At 46.4% G+C, this 16,187-nt stretch overlaps 1 protein-coding gene across 1 annotated transcript in view; it reads left to right on the top strand.

Moving 5' to 3' along the window:
* The window catches only part of LOC119173720 (cytochrome P450 2F3), an 80,606-nt gene that overhangs the window by 19,084 nt on the left and 45,335 nt on the right, over positions 1-16,187 (top strand). Inside the window, exon 2 of the mRNA XM_075894401.1 lies at positions 9,614-9,830. Coding sequence (XP_075750516.1) covers positions 9,616-9,830 — 215 coding nt within the window. The 5' untranslated portion in view covers positions 9,614-9,615. The remainder of the gene's footprint in view (positions 1-9,613; positions 9,831-16,187) is intronic.

The following is a 16,187-nucleotide window of genomic DNA, read 5'->3' as shown; positions in this document are numbered from 1 at the left end:
GAGGCGCTCACTGCAGAGGCGGCCGAGAACTTTGTGACCACTACAAGGAGGCGCGAGAACTTTGTGACCACTACATCTGCCGCACAATTGATCCCGCAGGCCCAGCATATACGTATTCCGGCGCCACTAACGCCGACCTCGACGCCCCATACACGCTTTCCGATTTACGATTGGCACTCATGAAAATGCGACAGGGCACGGCCCCTGCACGCGACAAAATCACAGTATCGTTCCTGGCAAATCTTCCCGACCAAGCACACCTCTCACTACTCCACCTTATAAATTCAATATGGCACTGCTCTCCGCTTCCAACGGAACGGATCACATCAGTCGTGACATTCATACCCAAATCGCCAAAATCCGTTAGTATCGAGGCACTGAGACCCATCTCATTTACGTCTTGCGCAGGCAAACTCATAGAAACCATAGTTCGCGAACGCCTTTCCGCCTACTTAGAGGCCAGGAGAACCTTTGCCGACACGATGTTTGGCTTTCGCCCGCATCTGTCGGCGCAGGACGTCCTGCTCCAGCTTCAACACGATATCATAGAGCCGACTACTATGCACCATAACGATAAAGCCCTGCTCACTCTCAATCTCCGCGGGGCGTTCGACAACGTCAAACACAGCACTATACTCACTAACCTGTCTACCAAAAACTGCGGGCAGAAGACTTTCAACTACATTCGCGCCTTTATATCATATCGCAACGCCTTCATTCGCCTTAATTCTACCGAACACGGCCCGTACTTATCAGGCACGCGGGGTACACCTCAAGGAGCAGTCCTGTCTCCTCTGGTTTTTAACCTGGCGATGATGAACCTCCCCTCTCTTCTAAGCGAGGTCGAGGGAATACAACACGCACTATATGCGGACGATATCACAATCTGGACCAACACCGGCTCCTTAGCGCAAATCGAAGAACGCCTGCAAAAGGCTGCCCTTCTGGTGGACACCTACGCTGGTTCATGCGGCCTGGAGTGCTCTCCAGCTAAATCGGCTCTTCTTTCAGTTTCTTTGCTACCGCCGCCTCAAATTTTTCTTCCGTCCAGGCCCGTCCCGTCAGTGCAAAATATTCGGGTTCTTGGCCTTCACCTCACATCACCCTTGGATCCAAAGGGCACAATAGCAGGCCTCAGACGCACCACCGAACAGGCGAGCCGCATGATACGGCGAGTTTCTACCAAGCGTAGCGGCCTCTGAAGGTCTCAGTCCCTCCAATTGGCCCACGCGTTTGTGACCAGTCACGTCCTCTACGCCTTGCCTTACCTTCGCTTGCGTCGTCGACACGAGCACCAGCTGGACGTCCTTCTTCGTTCAGTATACAAACACGCTCTGGACCTACCTATTGCAACTTCCAACAGCCGATTCGCGGCTCTGGGGGTACACAACATCTTTGCAGAGATGCGCGAAGCTCATCGCGTTAACCAAATCAATCGACTGTCGCAGACGCCTTCAGGGCGCCGTCTTCTACACAGACTTGGCCTTAATCCGATATCTGACCAAGACCCTCTGCAGCCGGTACCAGAGCTCTGGCGTCAAAAGCAATGGGTGGAACCTCTACCCCGTAATATGAGCCCCGACCTCCATCCTGGCCGTAGACTAGCACGCGCCGCGGCCCTTCATACGCAACACTCCGATCGTCCTGGTGTTTTCTACGTGAACGTCTCGGGTCCCTCCCCCTCGGGTCACTTCACGGCTGCCGTGATTACAGAGAGCAAACACGTCGATGGACTCTCCTTTCGAGCAGACACAGTAACGCACGCTGAAGAGGTTGCCATAGCTTTGGCCACCTCTCACCCTGCCTCACGCACTATCCAGACGGACTCATGCTCGGCCTGTTCTACCTTCAGGGTTTCATTGCCCCGCTGGCGGCTAGCCTACTACAGGCAGCCTCTTAGCGCTTTAACCCTCATCTCATTCGTATAGTCTGGACCCCAGGCCACTCGGGCCTGTCCGGCAACGAGGCGGCAAATGCCGCTGCCCACGCTTCTCCTGTCCGGGCCGTTGCCCCTCCATGTACCGAGACGAAATCTGGCAATACCAACCTGACGCGCTTTCGCGAAATTTTGGCTTATTACCGGGCTTCGCGCCGCCTCTACCCGGACCCCGCCCGCGGTTTGGAGAAAGCGGACGAACGACTGCTACGCCGCCTGCAGATGAACACCTTTATCAGTCCAGCGGGCGCCAGGCACTTTTTGCCAGAAATCAATGGCACCTGCTCGACCTGTCATGTCCTGGCCGACACATATCACGTCGTAGCATCGTGCCCAGTAATCCCGTCCCTTTCTCATCCCCTTGTCCTATCTCAACTAGAGGCTTAGGTGGAGCACCTGCTCGGCTGTTCTACCTTGGCTGCACAACGCTCCTTGGTGGAGTGCGCACGGGCAGCTTCCAGCTCCACTGGCGTCCCGGAATAGGGTCTTCCCACTCTAGCACGCCGATGGGTCACGTCGGCACTCTCTAGTAGACTTTTTCTGAAATAAATGTTTTTTACCACCACCACCATCTTTTGTGGCTCCGACTGCCTTTCCCCTCGCCTGGCCCGACTCCCAAGTTTGCAGCGAAGTATACCGGCCTCTACCAAGTCAACAAGCGCCCCTCTTCTGGCACCTATGGGATTGAGCCGCTCGAGTTACCGTAATGTATTTATTAGACTCCACCTGTCGTATGTCCTCATAATGAAAATAGAATAAGATGTGCATGGTGAATAGCATGGTGAATAGGCGCGTCTTTATTTCATTGCACTATTTACTTCTTGGTTTCAACCAACAACCACTGCCTTCCTACGTCGCATATATTTTAGAGGAATATACCTTCCCAAAAAAGTCCCGGTAAGTGGTATGCACCCTCAAATAAACGAGTAACGACGCTGTATCCCGCTCATAAGCTCACGACTTTTTGTGTCATGTCGTTGAAGGCACTGCAAAACTAGGCAGCTTGTGTCTACATGCTATATGGTGAAAACAGCTGGTACCGGATGACACGACCGGAAATGGTCCTGTAAATTCCCTGCACAAGTCACTGCGTTATGGGCGCCTGCACTTTCCAAGTGGCCTTACCGAGCAAAAAGAATTCAGCAGATGGTGCAGCTGGTGTCTTTTGCGCATACAGCGGCTTCATATCGGTTGTTTTTATGCGCACAACAGTTGGTGGCCTTGACGACATAAATTTGTTTTGACATGCGACGAAGATAACTCAACCATCTGTTTGCGAGCTCCATGTAACACAACCACCCGAGCATGGAACAACTTTCCACTTTAACAAATATTTCTGCCTTTCAGTGCAGTTCCAACCCTTTTTTTCTGCTCGTTTTTTCCTAAAACATTAGGACATTGCGAAATTGCAACAGACGCAGTAGTACATATAACTGATAATAATTTATGCTTTTTATGTCGTGGGACTGTTCTTGCATTAATCAATGCATATGCTAGGAGTCTTCAGAATGTATTTGTTGAGCCACACTTACGTTGCTTCGAATGAGATCATTGGGATCCTTCGACACGTGTGAAAATATTTCTGCATCGTGTTTTTTTTATATATTGGACATGTTTTTGTCCCCCCTACAAAATACCTAAGCGGCGATGCAGGAAATGTGTAGTTAAACAAAGAAAAAAAAAGGCATCTCTCAGTACTTCAGCGTTTCTATTAGATTTTATGAAGGAGCTTTACGGCAAATATGCCTACGCCTAAGTTTAGATGCGTTTTTCACGTGCGTTCACGCTGCATAAACGCATGATATTAAAGAATCAAACGCTGAATTCAAAACGCACTCACGCGACTGGCGCTAGTGGGATGTCATGACTTCAAGTAATTTTCACTCTATGTTGCTTTTTTTATGATAGTGACCCACTGCGCATTTACAACAACTTCTCAAAGCTAGATCTATAGAGAGAGATGTCAATTATTTTGGATCATGTACAACTAGCCTTGAGAAGAAGTTTTTCATAGCTACCTACCACGATTCATCACCTACATTAAGCGCAAACCTATGTTGATAAACGTTGCCGAATATTGCTTATCCGCTGTCATAACTGAACCACTCGCTTTGTATTGTCCCAATTCAGTCACTCAGTCGCTAACATATTTTAAATGCGAAACATTTTTTCGCATAAAGCAGACACTTGAGTGTTTCCATCTATCTATCTCTCTATCTATCTATCTATCTATCTATCTATCTATCTATCTATCTATCTATCTAGCCACCTACGTGTGAGTGTTCTCGTGATTACCTCCTTAATTTGGAGTAGATAAAAAATTGACTGAACCCACGTACAGTGGGAATCGATGATATAGAAAACACGAGAGAGAAGTGTTGATATGTCACTTTAAAACCGGCACAACGTTACGAGGTGGAGGTAAATGATGCCGTACATGACTTTCGTGTCATGATTATTATGTTTCGATGTATCGCTTACTTTCGTCATCTATTCACGTCACATGATACCAAATTTAGTAAACGGGGAGCTAGCGAAACGGCTGTGAGCACGCAATGAGCGTGATATGTTGTCATGTTCTTACATGACACGCGTGTCAGGATTATCATGTTTGCACCAGTCATATACTTTCTTCATCCATTGACGTCACGTAACACCAAATTTGGTATATGTGGAGTTAGCAAAACGGCCACGAGCGCTTCATGAAGGACCCAATATACTCCAATGTAGCATTGAGGCACGCGCACGCTGGGCAGAGCGACGTAACGTTAGCAAAACGCGAGCATTCTATAGTCTGACACCAAGCGCGACCAGCGTCTGTCGGCGCGGCCTGAAGGCAACCGGCGCGACATGCTGCATTTCGGGCCGATCCGTTACCCACACAACACCGCGTCTTCCTCTTTTCGTGACGGAGGAATGCCAGATGCGCTGAAACGCGCATGCGTCAAAGCAATGCAGCGGCGCGTGCCTGCGAGTATATGGCAGCACCGCTGCATGGCGTGGCAACGCCAGCGTGACGCGACGAAATGAACGCCGGCGAGCACGCGCACCACGTGGCGTCTAAATATATTGGCGCCTTGACCGTGTAATGTAGTCATGTACTCACATGACATGCATCCCATGATTATCCTGTATGCACCCGTCACATACCTTCGTCATCCACTGGCATCACCTAATACCAACTTTGGCATAAGTGAAGTTAGAAAATTTTCATTTTTATTTATTTGATACTGTCAACCCCGTGCTTGGGGTCATTACAGGGAGGTTGTCACAAAGTACACAACGTTCGCACAAAAAATAAAAATTCAAAAGCACATATATACGAGTATAATAACCAACAACAGAAAAATAAAAAACAAACAACAGTGACTACACACATAAAAATCAACCAATAAATGCTCACAACAAAATCTAGCACGCATCACTACAAAAAAAACTGTCTAATGCATTTTCAAAATTCACTGACGTTGTTTGTTGCACAATCGCATTGGGTAAACTGTTCCACATTTCTATTGTGTCTGGGAAAAAGGAGTGGCGGAAAGCATTCGTGTGTGTGAAAGAAGGTTGAATTGCTCTACTATTATTGAGACAATCGCATCGCCTTCCACGGGGCTGAAGATATAAATCCTATTTTATTTTTGTTTGCCCGCTTATAATCATAAAAAAAAGTTGAGGCGATTTTTGCGCCTGCGATATTTCAAATACTGAAGCTCACAGGACTTTTTAACAAAGCTGTGACATAGTGTGTGCGTCGGTATCTACCGCATATGAAACGGACTGCTAATCTCTGTATTCTTTTCATTTTTGTCCACAGCACCTTCTGGTGCGGTAACCACACAATACTAGCGCACTCTAAGACAGAAGGTATGAATGTTTGGTGAGCAGTTAGTTTTACATCTGGTGTGGCATGTTCCAGTTCTTTCTTTAGGAAATACAGTTTTTTGTTTGCCTTAGAACAGATGTTCTATGCGAGTGCCATTTCAATGTGTGCATAATACTAACTCCCAGGTATTTGAAACAAGCGGCATTATTTAGAGGGCGACTTCTGATGTGATAAATGAATGACAATTCCCGCCCACTAGAGTGAATATGCGGAAATGTCGTCTTGCTATAGTGTAGTTTCATGTACCATAATATACACCACTGATATAATGCGTGTAAGCGCCTGTTCAGATTAATTTGGTCACCTTCACGAGTAACTGGGGAATAAATCAAGCAGTCATCTGCAAAAAGTTTCACTTTAATAGAAGCCTCAGCTATTGAACATAGATCATTAACAAATATCAGAAAAAGAATCGATCCAAAACAGATCCTTGGGGAACGCTCGAGTACACGGTCAGTAATCTTGAAGCGTAATTTTCAATTTTTACAGCCTGTTGACGTGCAGATAAATAGGCATACATCCATTTTAATACTTCTTCGCCTATTCCTAATCTTTCAAGCGTGAAAAGTGATTTACGATGAGCTTTATGAAAGGCTTTCTTGAAATCGGCACTAATTACATCAGTCTGCAGAAGCGCTGTTTTTATTAAAATCATGGAGCGTTTCAGCTGATTGTGTCACAGTAGAAAGACTATGCCGAAACCCATGTTGGCCTGCGCAAACAAACTAGTTAGAATCAAGAAAACTAAGAATATGTTTTGCTATTAGATGTTCCAGAACTTTACAGCAAACCGACGTCAAGGATACGGGTCGGTAATTGTTTACTAACGAACGGTTATCGTTTTGGAAAATCGGAATTACAACTGCATTGTGTCAGTCTTGAGGAAGTGATCGCGTCTCAATCAATTTCTGAAATATTATTTCTAAATAAAACAAGGCCCATTCTGCGTATTTCTTGAGAAACTCTGTTCGTAGATTATCCGGACCACTTCCTTTCTTCACAACTAGCTCAAGCAGTAACTGAAAAACACCGCGGTTGATAATAACAGGTTCCATTGTGGTTGTTGCATTGTTAATGATGGATGCCCCTATCTTATCGCCCTGGTCTATTGTGAAAACGGACAGAAAGAAGAGATTAAAAGTATCGGCTAAGTCTTCAACTTTTGTCAGGATACAACCCCCGTGTTCGATCTGCTCGATTCTTTCCTTTCTGTCGCTGAAGTAACGCCAGAGTTTGGATGGAGAACTTTTAAGGAAGTTCACAGGAATTTGGCCAAAAAACGCTTTTTTTTTTAATTCACGAGGGCTTCCTTCAACCTAATATTTATAGCTACCACTTCCGTCGCTCTTTTTTTTGCTTTTTCTTAATCTTTTATTTCGCCGTTTTATATGTATAATGCTGCGTGTTATCCAGGGATTTCGTTTACGTGTTTTCTTAATACGAGTAGGGACAAAGCGATCAACGCAAGTTACGACGTTGGCCCTAAATCTCTGCCACAATTGCTTCAGTCTCACCCGGCAAAACATTCTGCCCGTCAATGTGCGGCAAGTTGAAGTCTCCGGCCATTATCAACCTCGTGCTCCCGTTAACATGGTCACACAAGGAATCACTTAATAAATCCAGAAACTGAGGCTCACACGCAGGTGGTGTGTCTACTGAGCCAATAATGTATACTCTATTGTTGAATGTAATCTTACACCATACAGTTTCGCGAACATCACATTGTATCATGCAAGTTGGGATGGCACTTTTAGCAATGATAAAAGCACCGCCACCTCGTGAATCTCTATCCCATCTGAAAAGCTTGTACCCTGGAGTAACAATGCAACTATTGCGTATTTCATCGCGTAGCCATGTTTCTCTTAATAATACAACATGAGGACTATGTGCCTATAAACGATATTCTGATTCTTTAACTTTATTTACGATACTACGAGCATTTTGGAGAATTCTTAGCCATGATTGGAATTGATTTTTAAACTACCAGTAGAGCTGTCCGAGTCAAAGGATTCGTGTCGGTCATGCGCACTCGATACCGGCGTCGCTTGAACTCTGCTATCGTTCTTATCACTCCGGTATTGAAAAGGACGGCGTTAATTTTTTTTTGTTCATCCCAGACAAACACGCGCCCGTTTATCTCCGGTTTATCATGCAACATCGAGACCCACGCTCCCTTGGCTCGGTCTGGCGCTGAACTTTCCCATAGTTTCTTTCTTAGTTCGACTGTTTCTTATAGTTACTGTACTAGTTACTGATACTGAAAGAAGTGCCCTTTAGTTTTTTGCAATTACGCATTAACTTCTCCATCTCACGGTAATCTATGAATTTCATAATTACTGGTCTTCCTTCGCCTTGTCTTTGTTTACCTAATTGGTGAATTCTTTCTACCGATTTAACGTCTAACCCTAGCCTGCATCTGAAAATGTTAACAACGGCATCGCGCAAATCTGCCTCGGCCTCATTTCTGGCCTCGGGAACTCCCAAAACGAGTAGATTATTTCTTCAGCTTCTGTTTACATAATCCACCAGTCGTTCTGCTTGTTCCTGGACTATATTTTCTAACATTTCGGTTTTATTTTGCATATCCTGCATGGCATTAAGATGGCTGTTCATTCTTTCTGACTTTTCATTAGGTTCGGCAACTTCTTTTCTAATCGTGTTTATCTTCTCATCAGATTCTTTCTGGTTATCTAAAATTTGTTTCAACAATTCAGCAGACTTGGGACCTGGATTTTCTTCTACATCGCCCGATGTTAACAAAAGTAGTAACGACAATTAACACTCCACCGCAATGGATCTACATCGCCGAGGGCACGGCACAACAATTAAGAATCTATTGTCAATTTAGCAACAAGCTGCACAAGGCTGTACACCAACCTGCAAAGGTAGCAGCAGCGATTTAGCCATCGTGCCCACTTGGCAAGTGCCGTGCCCTCTGATGTAGCCGTCGTTGTGTCCGTTCTTAAGTATGCCTGCGATCACTGACGTCACCGTTGTCGACCAAAGAATGTCCAATACGATGTCTGATGTCTTGTTTCCATAGTCATGCAGCAGGAGTGGAAACTGCCCGCGCACGTTGCTTGACTAAATCACGGCGAAGATCGAAGTCAGTGCCTGTAAAGGTAGCAGCAGTGGTTTAGCCATCCTGCCCGCTCGGCATTTGCCGCGCCTTTTAATGTGGTGGTCGTTGTGTCCATTCTTAAGTATGCCTGCGATCACTGACGTCACCGTTGTCGACCGAAGATTGTCCAATACGATGTCCAATGTCTTGTTTCCGTAGTCATGCAGCAGGAGTGGAAACTGCTCGCGCTCGTTGCTTGTCGAAATCATGGTGAAGATCCAACTCAGTGCCTGCAAAGGTAGCAGCAGAGGTTTAGCCATCTTGCCCGCTTGGCAGTGGTTTAGCCATCCTACCTGCTTGACAGCACTAAAAGAGGGATGCATTGATGTCTTTCGAGATAGCGTCTGTGTAAACAAAGTGCGTGGTTAGTGCTCGAGCGACAACACACCTATTTTTTTCTTTTTTGAGGAAATTCGACGTGAAAATTCTAGTCTGTCTGTCTGTCTGTCTGTCTGTCTGTCTGACTGTCTGTCTGTCTGTCTGTCTGTAAATTTGTCTGTTTGTCCGTCGTAACAACACCCCAAACGGCTTCAAACGTTACTTCAAACGGCCAACCCTATCCGCAGTGCCCACCAATATTGCTCAAGTTTTACCGTTCATGCTGGTTTATTTAGGCATTCCTATAAACTTTCAGCAAGAAATGTCATCTCCAATCGTTTTCCTTTCTTTTCAGATATGGAGTGGTCTGACCTGATAACTGTGGTGTTGTTTCTTGTCGTATTGTACGTCCTCTGGTGTTCCAAACCTGGCAAGAGGCACATCCCCCCTGGCTCCAGATTACCCCCTTCTCCGCCGGCGATACCACTGATCGGTCACATCGAGTACCACCGGCCACACTTCTGTGCGACGATGGCAATCGAATGGTCTCGAATATATGGTCATACCTACAGGTGAACATATATATCTCTACTCCACGAAACGGTAACTCTACGATGAAGCCCTAACCACACGCACACGTTAGAACGCGTCAGCGCATGGTGTGCAGACACAGCGTACATGTCACGTTCCTATGGAGGGAGAGAGAGTGGATAGAAAAAGGGAAGCCCACGCGCTGACGCTGTAAAGCGTCCGTAGGGTTAGGGCATTACGGTACACACTTTAAAGAAGGATTTGGTTTTGCTGAGTTGCTAAATGCTTATGGAGAAAACACAGCACACAAAAATTAGGACGAAGGTGACACGGTAAGCTAGACCAGCGCTCTACTTAAAACTGAAACTTTATTGCAACAATCATTCGGTCCTACAACGCACAACAGAGCGCCACTTTCGTGATCAAAGCAGCCATATGAAAAGCCATTGACAATGGAGTTTACATCGCGAAAAATGCAGACAATGAAAACGGCTTTCTTGCTGTTTTTCAACGTGGCTCTTTCTTTGGGGAGGTGGTGAGGTGTTGTGCGCTATAGACAGCATTGGTTGTTGCAATAACGTTTCACTTGTAAGCACAACACTTGTCTAACGTACAATTTCTGCTTCGTGCTCACCTCATTGCGCTTTTATGCCGCTTAACCACTCTGATACTTTTCACATTTAAGAATTTCACTGCACTACGGTAACCGTTGCATCTACCGCTATACAAATCTTCTAATAAGATGACAGGAAGCAAAAAAACCTACACTACCACGACGAAACGCGATGTAGTTAAAACTTCATTATGACTAAATAGTGTGCATAGAAGCATGCGATAAAATAACGGGGTCAACTGAATATTTCATTTTTTTCATTGCAAGTACCCCTTACTCTGCTGTAGCGATCATTATTTCAAAGTGCACCCAAACATAGCGAAGAAGAAAACATTTTTTTCATAGCTGAAATTTGAACTTGCTCCCAAAATGTGACCGTATTATCTCTAAAGGAACCAAACGCCTTTTGCACACCAGTTTAGATGGTATTTTGTGTGTTTTTTCTTTTGTTTTAGTTTTTACACGCTACTAAGCGCATACAGGTGCGTCGGCGTTCAGATGATAGGTGAATACGAAAACGCTAGCGAGAACACCCTCAAGCATCTTGCGTGATAAAATTGATTTGCCAGGCGTCATTAATGCCTGCTGCACAATTCAGTGGTTGTTTCCGTACTTGAAACTGCAGAATTAAATATGCCAAACGGTACGTTTGGGAAGGGTATGGGATGAGTTTTGGGTGGTTAAGCCAAACTTGATTAATTCATTCCGTAATAGAAACACATCGATCATGCAGTTATGCCCCTCAGGTGCCAGTTATTACGCACAAGTTTTCTTATAAATAACATCCATTATGGCATCTCGCAGTCACCTATTATAGATGGGATGTACGATTTCAGTGTACTATTCTAGCCGATCATCGAAAAAAGAACATCGAGTTTACGACGCTATTTCCTTCATTAATGTAGTTCCTGAGAAAAAAAAGCTTGTGTGAACGCCTCTGACATGCGGTATAGTTCTACACGCTGCAGTGACATTACTGTCAGCCTCTTGCCCACCTTTTTTTTTCTTCTCCCTCTCTTACCTCTTTATTGTCTTTCTTGTCCCCTTCCCTAATCCCCCAGTGTAGGGTAGCCAACCGGATGTCTTTCTGGTTAACCTTTCTGCCTTCTCCCTTTTGTTGCTCCCTTCCTTCCTTCCGTAGTTCCCTGACAAGGGGTCTTCCAAGTTATGCAGAAAATAATAATTATAACCTCAGAGGGCAGTTTTCGAGTGCTGCATTTGTGACATGAGGCAGTGATACAAAAAAATGGCAGCATATCCACGGGGTAAATGATGGAAAGGGGGGCGAAGCATCCGACCGTCCATTCGTTCTTGCTTCCATTCGTCCATGCGTCCGTCTGTGTGACCGACCGTGCGTTCATCTGCAGGTCCGTTAGTGCGTCTAAACGTGCATCCGCACGTCTGTCACAAAACGAGCGCTCAAAAAAGGGCGCGCCACCAAATTCTCGCGACGAAGCTTTGGAGAGACGCCTCGAGGTTAACGGTAAAAAAAAACAAGCATCCAAAGACTCCTCGGGCGCGTGTCCCTCTCCCCTCAGAAGCGTAGGTTCGCTGACGAACCTCCTCGCATCAGCGGCCGAGCAAGCCCTAGAAAGTTCTCGATGGAAAGGGGCGTGGTGATGCAGGGTTGCGTCATCTTTCGCGGACGGCCCTCGTACCGTCTCGTCTTTCCCCAGTCATCGCTGCGTATCGCGCTGACGAAATGATGAGAACTTTCTGGAATCTCGCGCGGAAGGTATTTAATCAAGCAGCCGAGATGGGAGATGAGGAGAAAGAAGAAGGAAGTTAGCGCCAGAGTGCGTAGGGTATTCCGCCGTGTCTGTCGGCGAAGGTTTGGTCCTTAGTGATAAAGCAGGAGAAGGAAGTTAGCGCCAGTGTGCGTGGGGTTATTTCGCCGCGTCTGTCGGTGAAGGTTTTGTCCTTAGTGACAAAGCGGGAGAAGAAGAAAGTATGCGCCAGAGTGCGTAGGGTGTTCCGCCTTGTGGGCGAAGCCTTTTGTCTTCCGTGACAAAGGAGGAGAAGAAGATTTCCACCAGAGGGGTGAAGACTCGAGCTACAGGCAAAAGTGTGTGTCTACCGCTATCGAGCGAAGACGCGTGGCAACAGCTGCGTCTGTGAAGCCGACGTGTTTCCGGCGAAGAAGTTTGGAGCCTGGTGAGCGGCCAATTGAAGACGCATGGTTTCCTGGAAGAGAAACTTTGGGGGCAGCGGAACGACAACAACGCTGGACTTTGAGTGAGTGATTCTTGGAAGAGTATCATCCAGACCTTTGTTCCAAGAACTTTGACTGAATAAGTTTTCTAACTCTTTAGTCTTTAGGAGTCTTGGTTGTTCGATGCATGCGACTGCATTGTAGTGCGTATTGTTGTCTGTGTCCGTTGTTTCGAGTGTGGCTGATTGTACTGTGTAGTACATTGTTTGATTGGTAACATATTGTATTCAACTATTGTCGAGTGTGCATACTTGTGTATCGTTTTGATCTGCCATAATTGAGAATATAATTTTGTTTTGTTTATCAACTCTCAGCTCTGACTTGTTCTTTGGGCCACAGCCGGCGTCCGCTGGCGCGCCAAATAGGACCACTTCTAAATTGTCCAAGCTTTCGTGGTGCGATTTGGGGGGCCGATACTTCGGACCTTGGAATTAGCCCGGCGATCGCCTCCCGAATTAACGGGACCAGTGACAATGTCCATCCATGCGTCTGTCCCTGCGTTCGCCCATGCATCCGCCCCTGCGTGCGTCCATGCGTCCATCCATCCTGCAGCCATCCATGCGTCCATCTATGCGTCTGTCTGTGTGTCCGTTCATCCATCTAGTCAACACTCCAAGTACCACCATCTCGCATCTTTTCATCATATATTCCGCATATAGAAGCACCGCCATCCAGCGGACATTCCAAGGACTAAACGAGAGGTAGGCACACGCACACTTTCTTACGGCTTGCGCTTCGTGCCTACTTTCCACCTTTAACCACCTCGAGTTGATGGTATATACTAGTTCACTGTATTCATGGCACTGCGGCCCAACGCTCGCTAAACCTTTCTAAAACCAAGGAGGTTACGCCCAGCGAGTATAACATAGCGACCCGTTCTTGTCAGATAGGGATCAATGTACATGCCAATGGCTGCTAATTGGGAATGAGAAACAGGAAAATTCAGCTTTTAATTAATGCGCACGCTGCGAATTTTTTTATTGTTCAACAACGCACAGGAGAAATCCCCCACCGGCACCACCTTGCAGGTGAAAGCGTACGACATGTTACGTACTACGACGAGGGACGAACGGGTGCCGCTCTAAGGAGCTTGGCCCCTAAAGCTCTTGTTTCGGAGCATCATTTGAGGGAAGTGCTCTCAAATAAAGCGTTAATCAGTGATACTCAAGAGCGTTCCAATTTAGAAATCTTGTAAGCGTTCTTAGTGGAACGTTCTGGCTTTTTATACGAGGGCTAAAAGTACAAAAAAGCGCCATCACCAACATAACTTTGCGGAAAGCAGTGATACAGTCGAATCCACTTTTGACGATATAATGGTTTTGAAGTGCAAGGGTTTTAAAAATAGATTGGTTATAACAATGACAAGCTGCTGCACCATCAACGTTTGTGTGTTGTCTATGGTGAAATTGCGCGCTTACATCAATGTTCACATGCTGCATGAAAATTTTTAACTATGAGTTTTGTCTATTTAGAGATTGTGTTCAAAAGTAATGGAACGTGAAATTAAAGAAAAGAAAAATTTGCATTGGCTTTGCTCGGCTATGCCAGGATATATGTAGCGTGAGCTATGGATGGACGAATAGACAAAGGGACGAACGAACAAAGGATGAATGGATGAATTCAATAACCTTAAATGAACGGACAGATCGACGGACGGACCGCGGATGGATGGACTGGTAGAACAGCGAGTATGCCGTGATCTCACGCAAGTCAAGAGCCAGCCCAGTAGCGACGCGTCACTCCAGGAGCTTCCAGACCTTCGGCGAGTCAGCCTTGCGCCTGCACGACGCAATAATGAAAAAATGTTCATTGAATGCGAAGCATTCCTTAGCGAAGTTCGACGACTTTGAGCCTATCTGTCTATCTGGCCGCTTACGTGTGGTTATTGCATTCCCAAAGGTGTACTCCTTTCGCATTGGTAAGGCAGACACCTCTACATGCGACTACTGCACAGCTGAAGAGACCATTGAACGCGTCCTGTGCAGCTGCACTTGCTACGACACACAGCGATGCCAGCTCCGGATGGCTTTGAATCAACTTGACTCTAGACCGTTCTGTGTGCAGAAGATTCTGAGACCTTGGGCATCTGCCTCAGTTGCGCAGAAAGCGACTAAAGCTCTCCTACTTAACTTAAGACAACAAACCTGAGCGAACGCCTGTAGACTGTGTGTGCTCCCCCGAGGGTGCTCGTATTTATGTGTACCTTCTTATCTCTCTGCAACCTCTTTTCTCCCCTTCATCCCTTCCCCAGTGCAGGGTAGCAAACCGGATGTGCGTCTCGTTAACCTCCCCGCCTGTTCTTGTATCTTTATCTCTCTATACAGATTTACACGTCCTGTAAGCCTCTTCGAGTGCACCTTCGTCTGCTGACCCGACATGCACAGCACCCGTTGTCTTCGCTACAAGTGGACCGACCAGGCTGTGCCTATTCGCGATGCCTCGATACGCATAAACACAGGATCCCTTCAGGCTTTGCACCTGCCGTAATCCCTGCAGAGCCTCCATGGACATTGACTCAACCACTGGTGTGCCTTCACATACGTGGAATTTCGTATAAGTCGCGTGTTTCTTATATTGCCCTCAAGCAACTCACCTTGGCACATTTGGATGACCGATACAGCGACTCTGTGCACATTTACACCGATGGATCCGTAACTTCATCCGCCTCAGCTGCAGCCTTCGTGATCCCTCAACTCGGCATTTCCCGACAGTACAAATTAGACCATAAGTCATCTTCGTCAGCTGCAGAACTTGTTGCTATACAAGAAGCCATAAAATTTGTGCACGACTAAGCACCGCGTAAATGGACAATTCTGTCTGATGCAAAGTCAGCGCTTCAAGCTATTCATTCTTGCTCAAGAAGAGGCCAATTTTACGAGTTAGCGTTAGGAATCGTCCAAGCATTTGACCTAACACACAGTAGCGGTCACTTGATTACACTCCGATGGATTCCTGGACACTGCGGCCAGGTTGGCAACGAAACAGCCGATAGCGAAGCAAGAGCGGCAGTATACAACGCTCCTATGTACGTCAAAGTACCCTATTCGCGAAGTGACGTCAACACATTGTTGAGATCGCTGATGCGCGAATGCGCTGCCACTTGTTGGTCGCTACCAGATCACCGGAGCAAGCGCCTGCGAGAAACAGACCCCGGTATGAGTTTTCGTCTTCCAGATTAAATCAGCCGAAGAAAGGCTAATATACTGCACCGAATTCGCATCGACGTCCCCTTCACTCGCCACTACACCCACCTAATCGGCCGTGCGGACAGTCCGGATTGTGAACGCTGCCAAGTGTGCGAAACGATAGCTCGCATATTTTGTGACTGTGCATTATACGTGGCGCAAAGAAAAATGCTAACTGCAACGTTGGCAAGCATCGGACGAACGCCATTAAGTGAAAGCCACATATTGTTAGCAATGAACGACCAAACAGTGTCAAAAACTGCTACAAAGGCTGTTCTAGACTTTATAAAAAGCACTGCACTAGATACTAGACTGTAGGGTACTATACTAAGTGGCTACTGTACATACGCACCACCTATTCTTGTCTCCATCATCACCCTTCATCCCT

The sequence above is a fragment of the Rhipicephalus microplus genome, chromosome 5 (genome assembly GCF_043290135.1).
Source record: "Rhipicephalus microplus isolate Deutch F79 chromosome 5, USDA_Rmic, whole genome shotgun sequence".
Taxonomy (NCBI): domain Eukaryota; kingdom Metazoa; phylum Arthropoda; class Arachnida; order Ixodida; family Ixodidae; genus Rhipicephalus; species Rhipicephalus microplus.
Note: the sequence above shows the minus strand (reverse complement) of the source record. Positions and strands in the feature narration are given on the sequence as shown.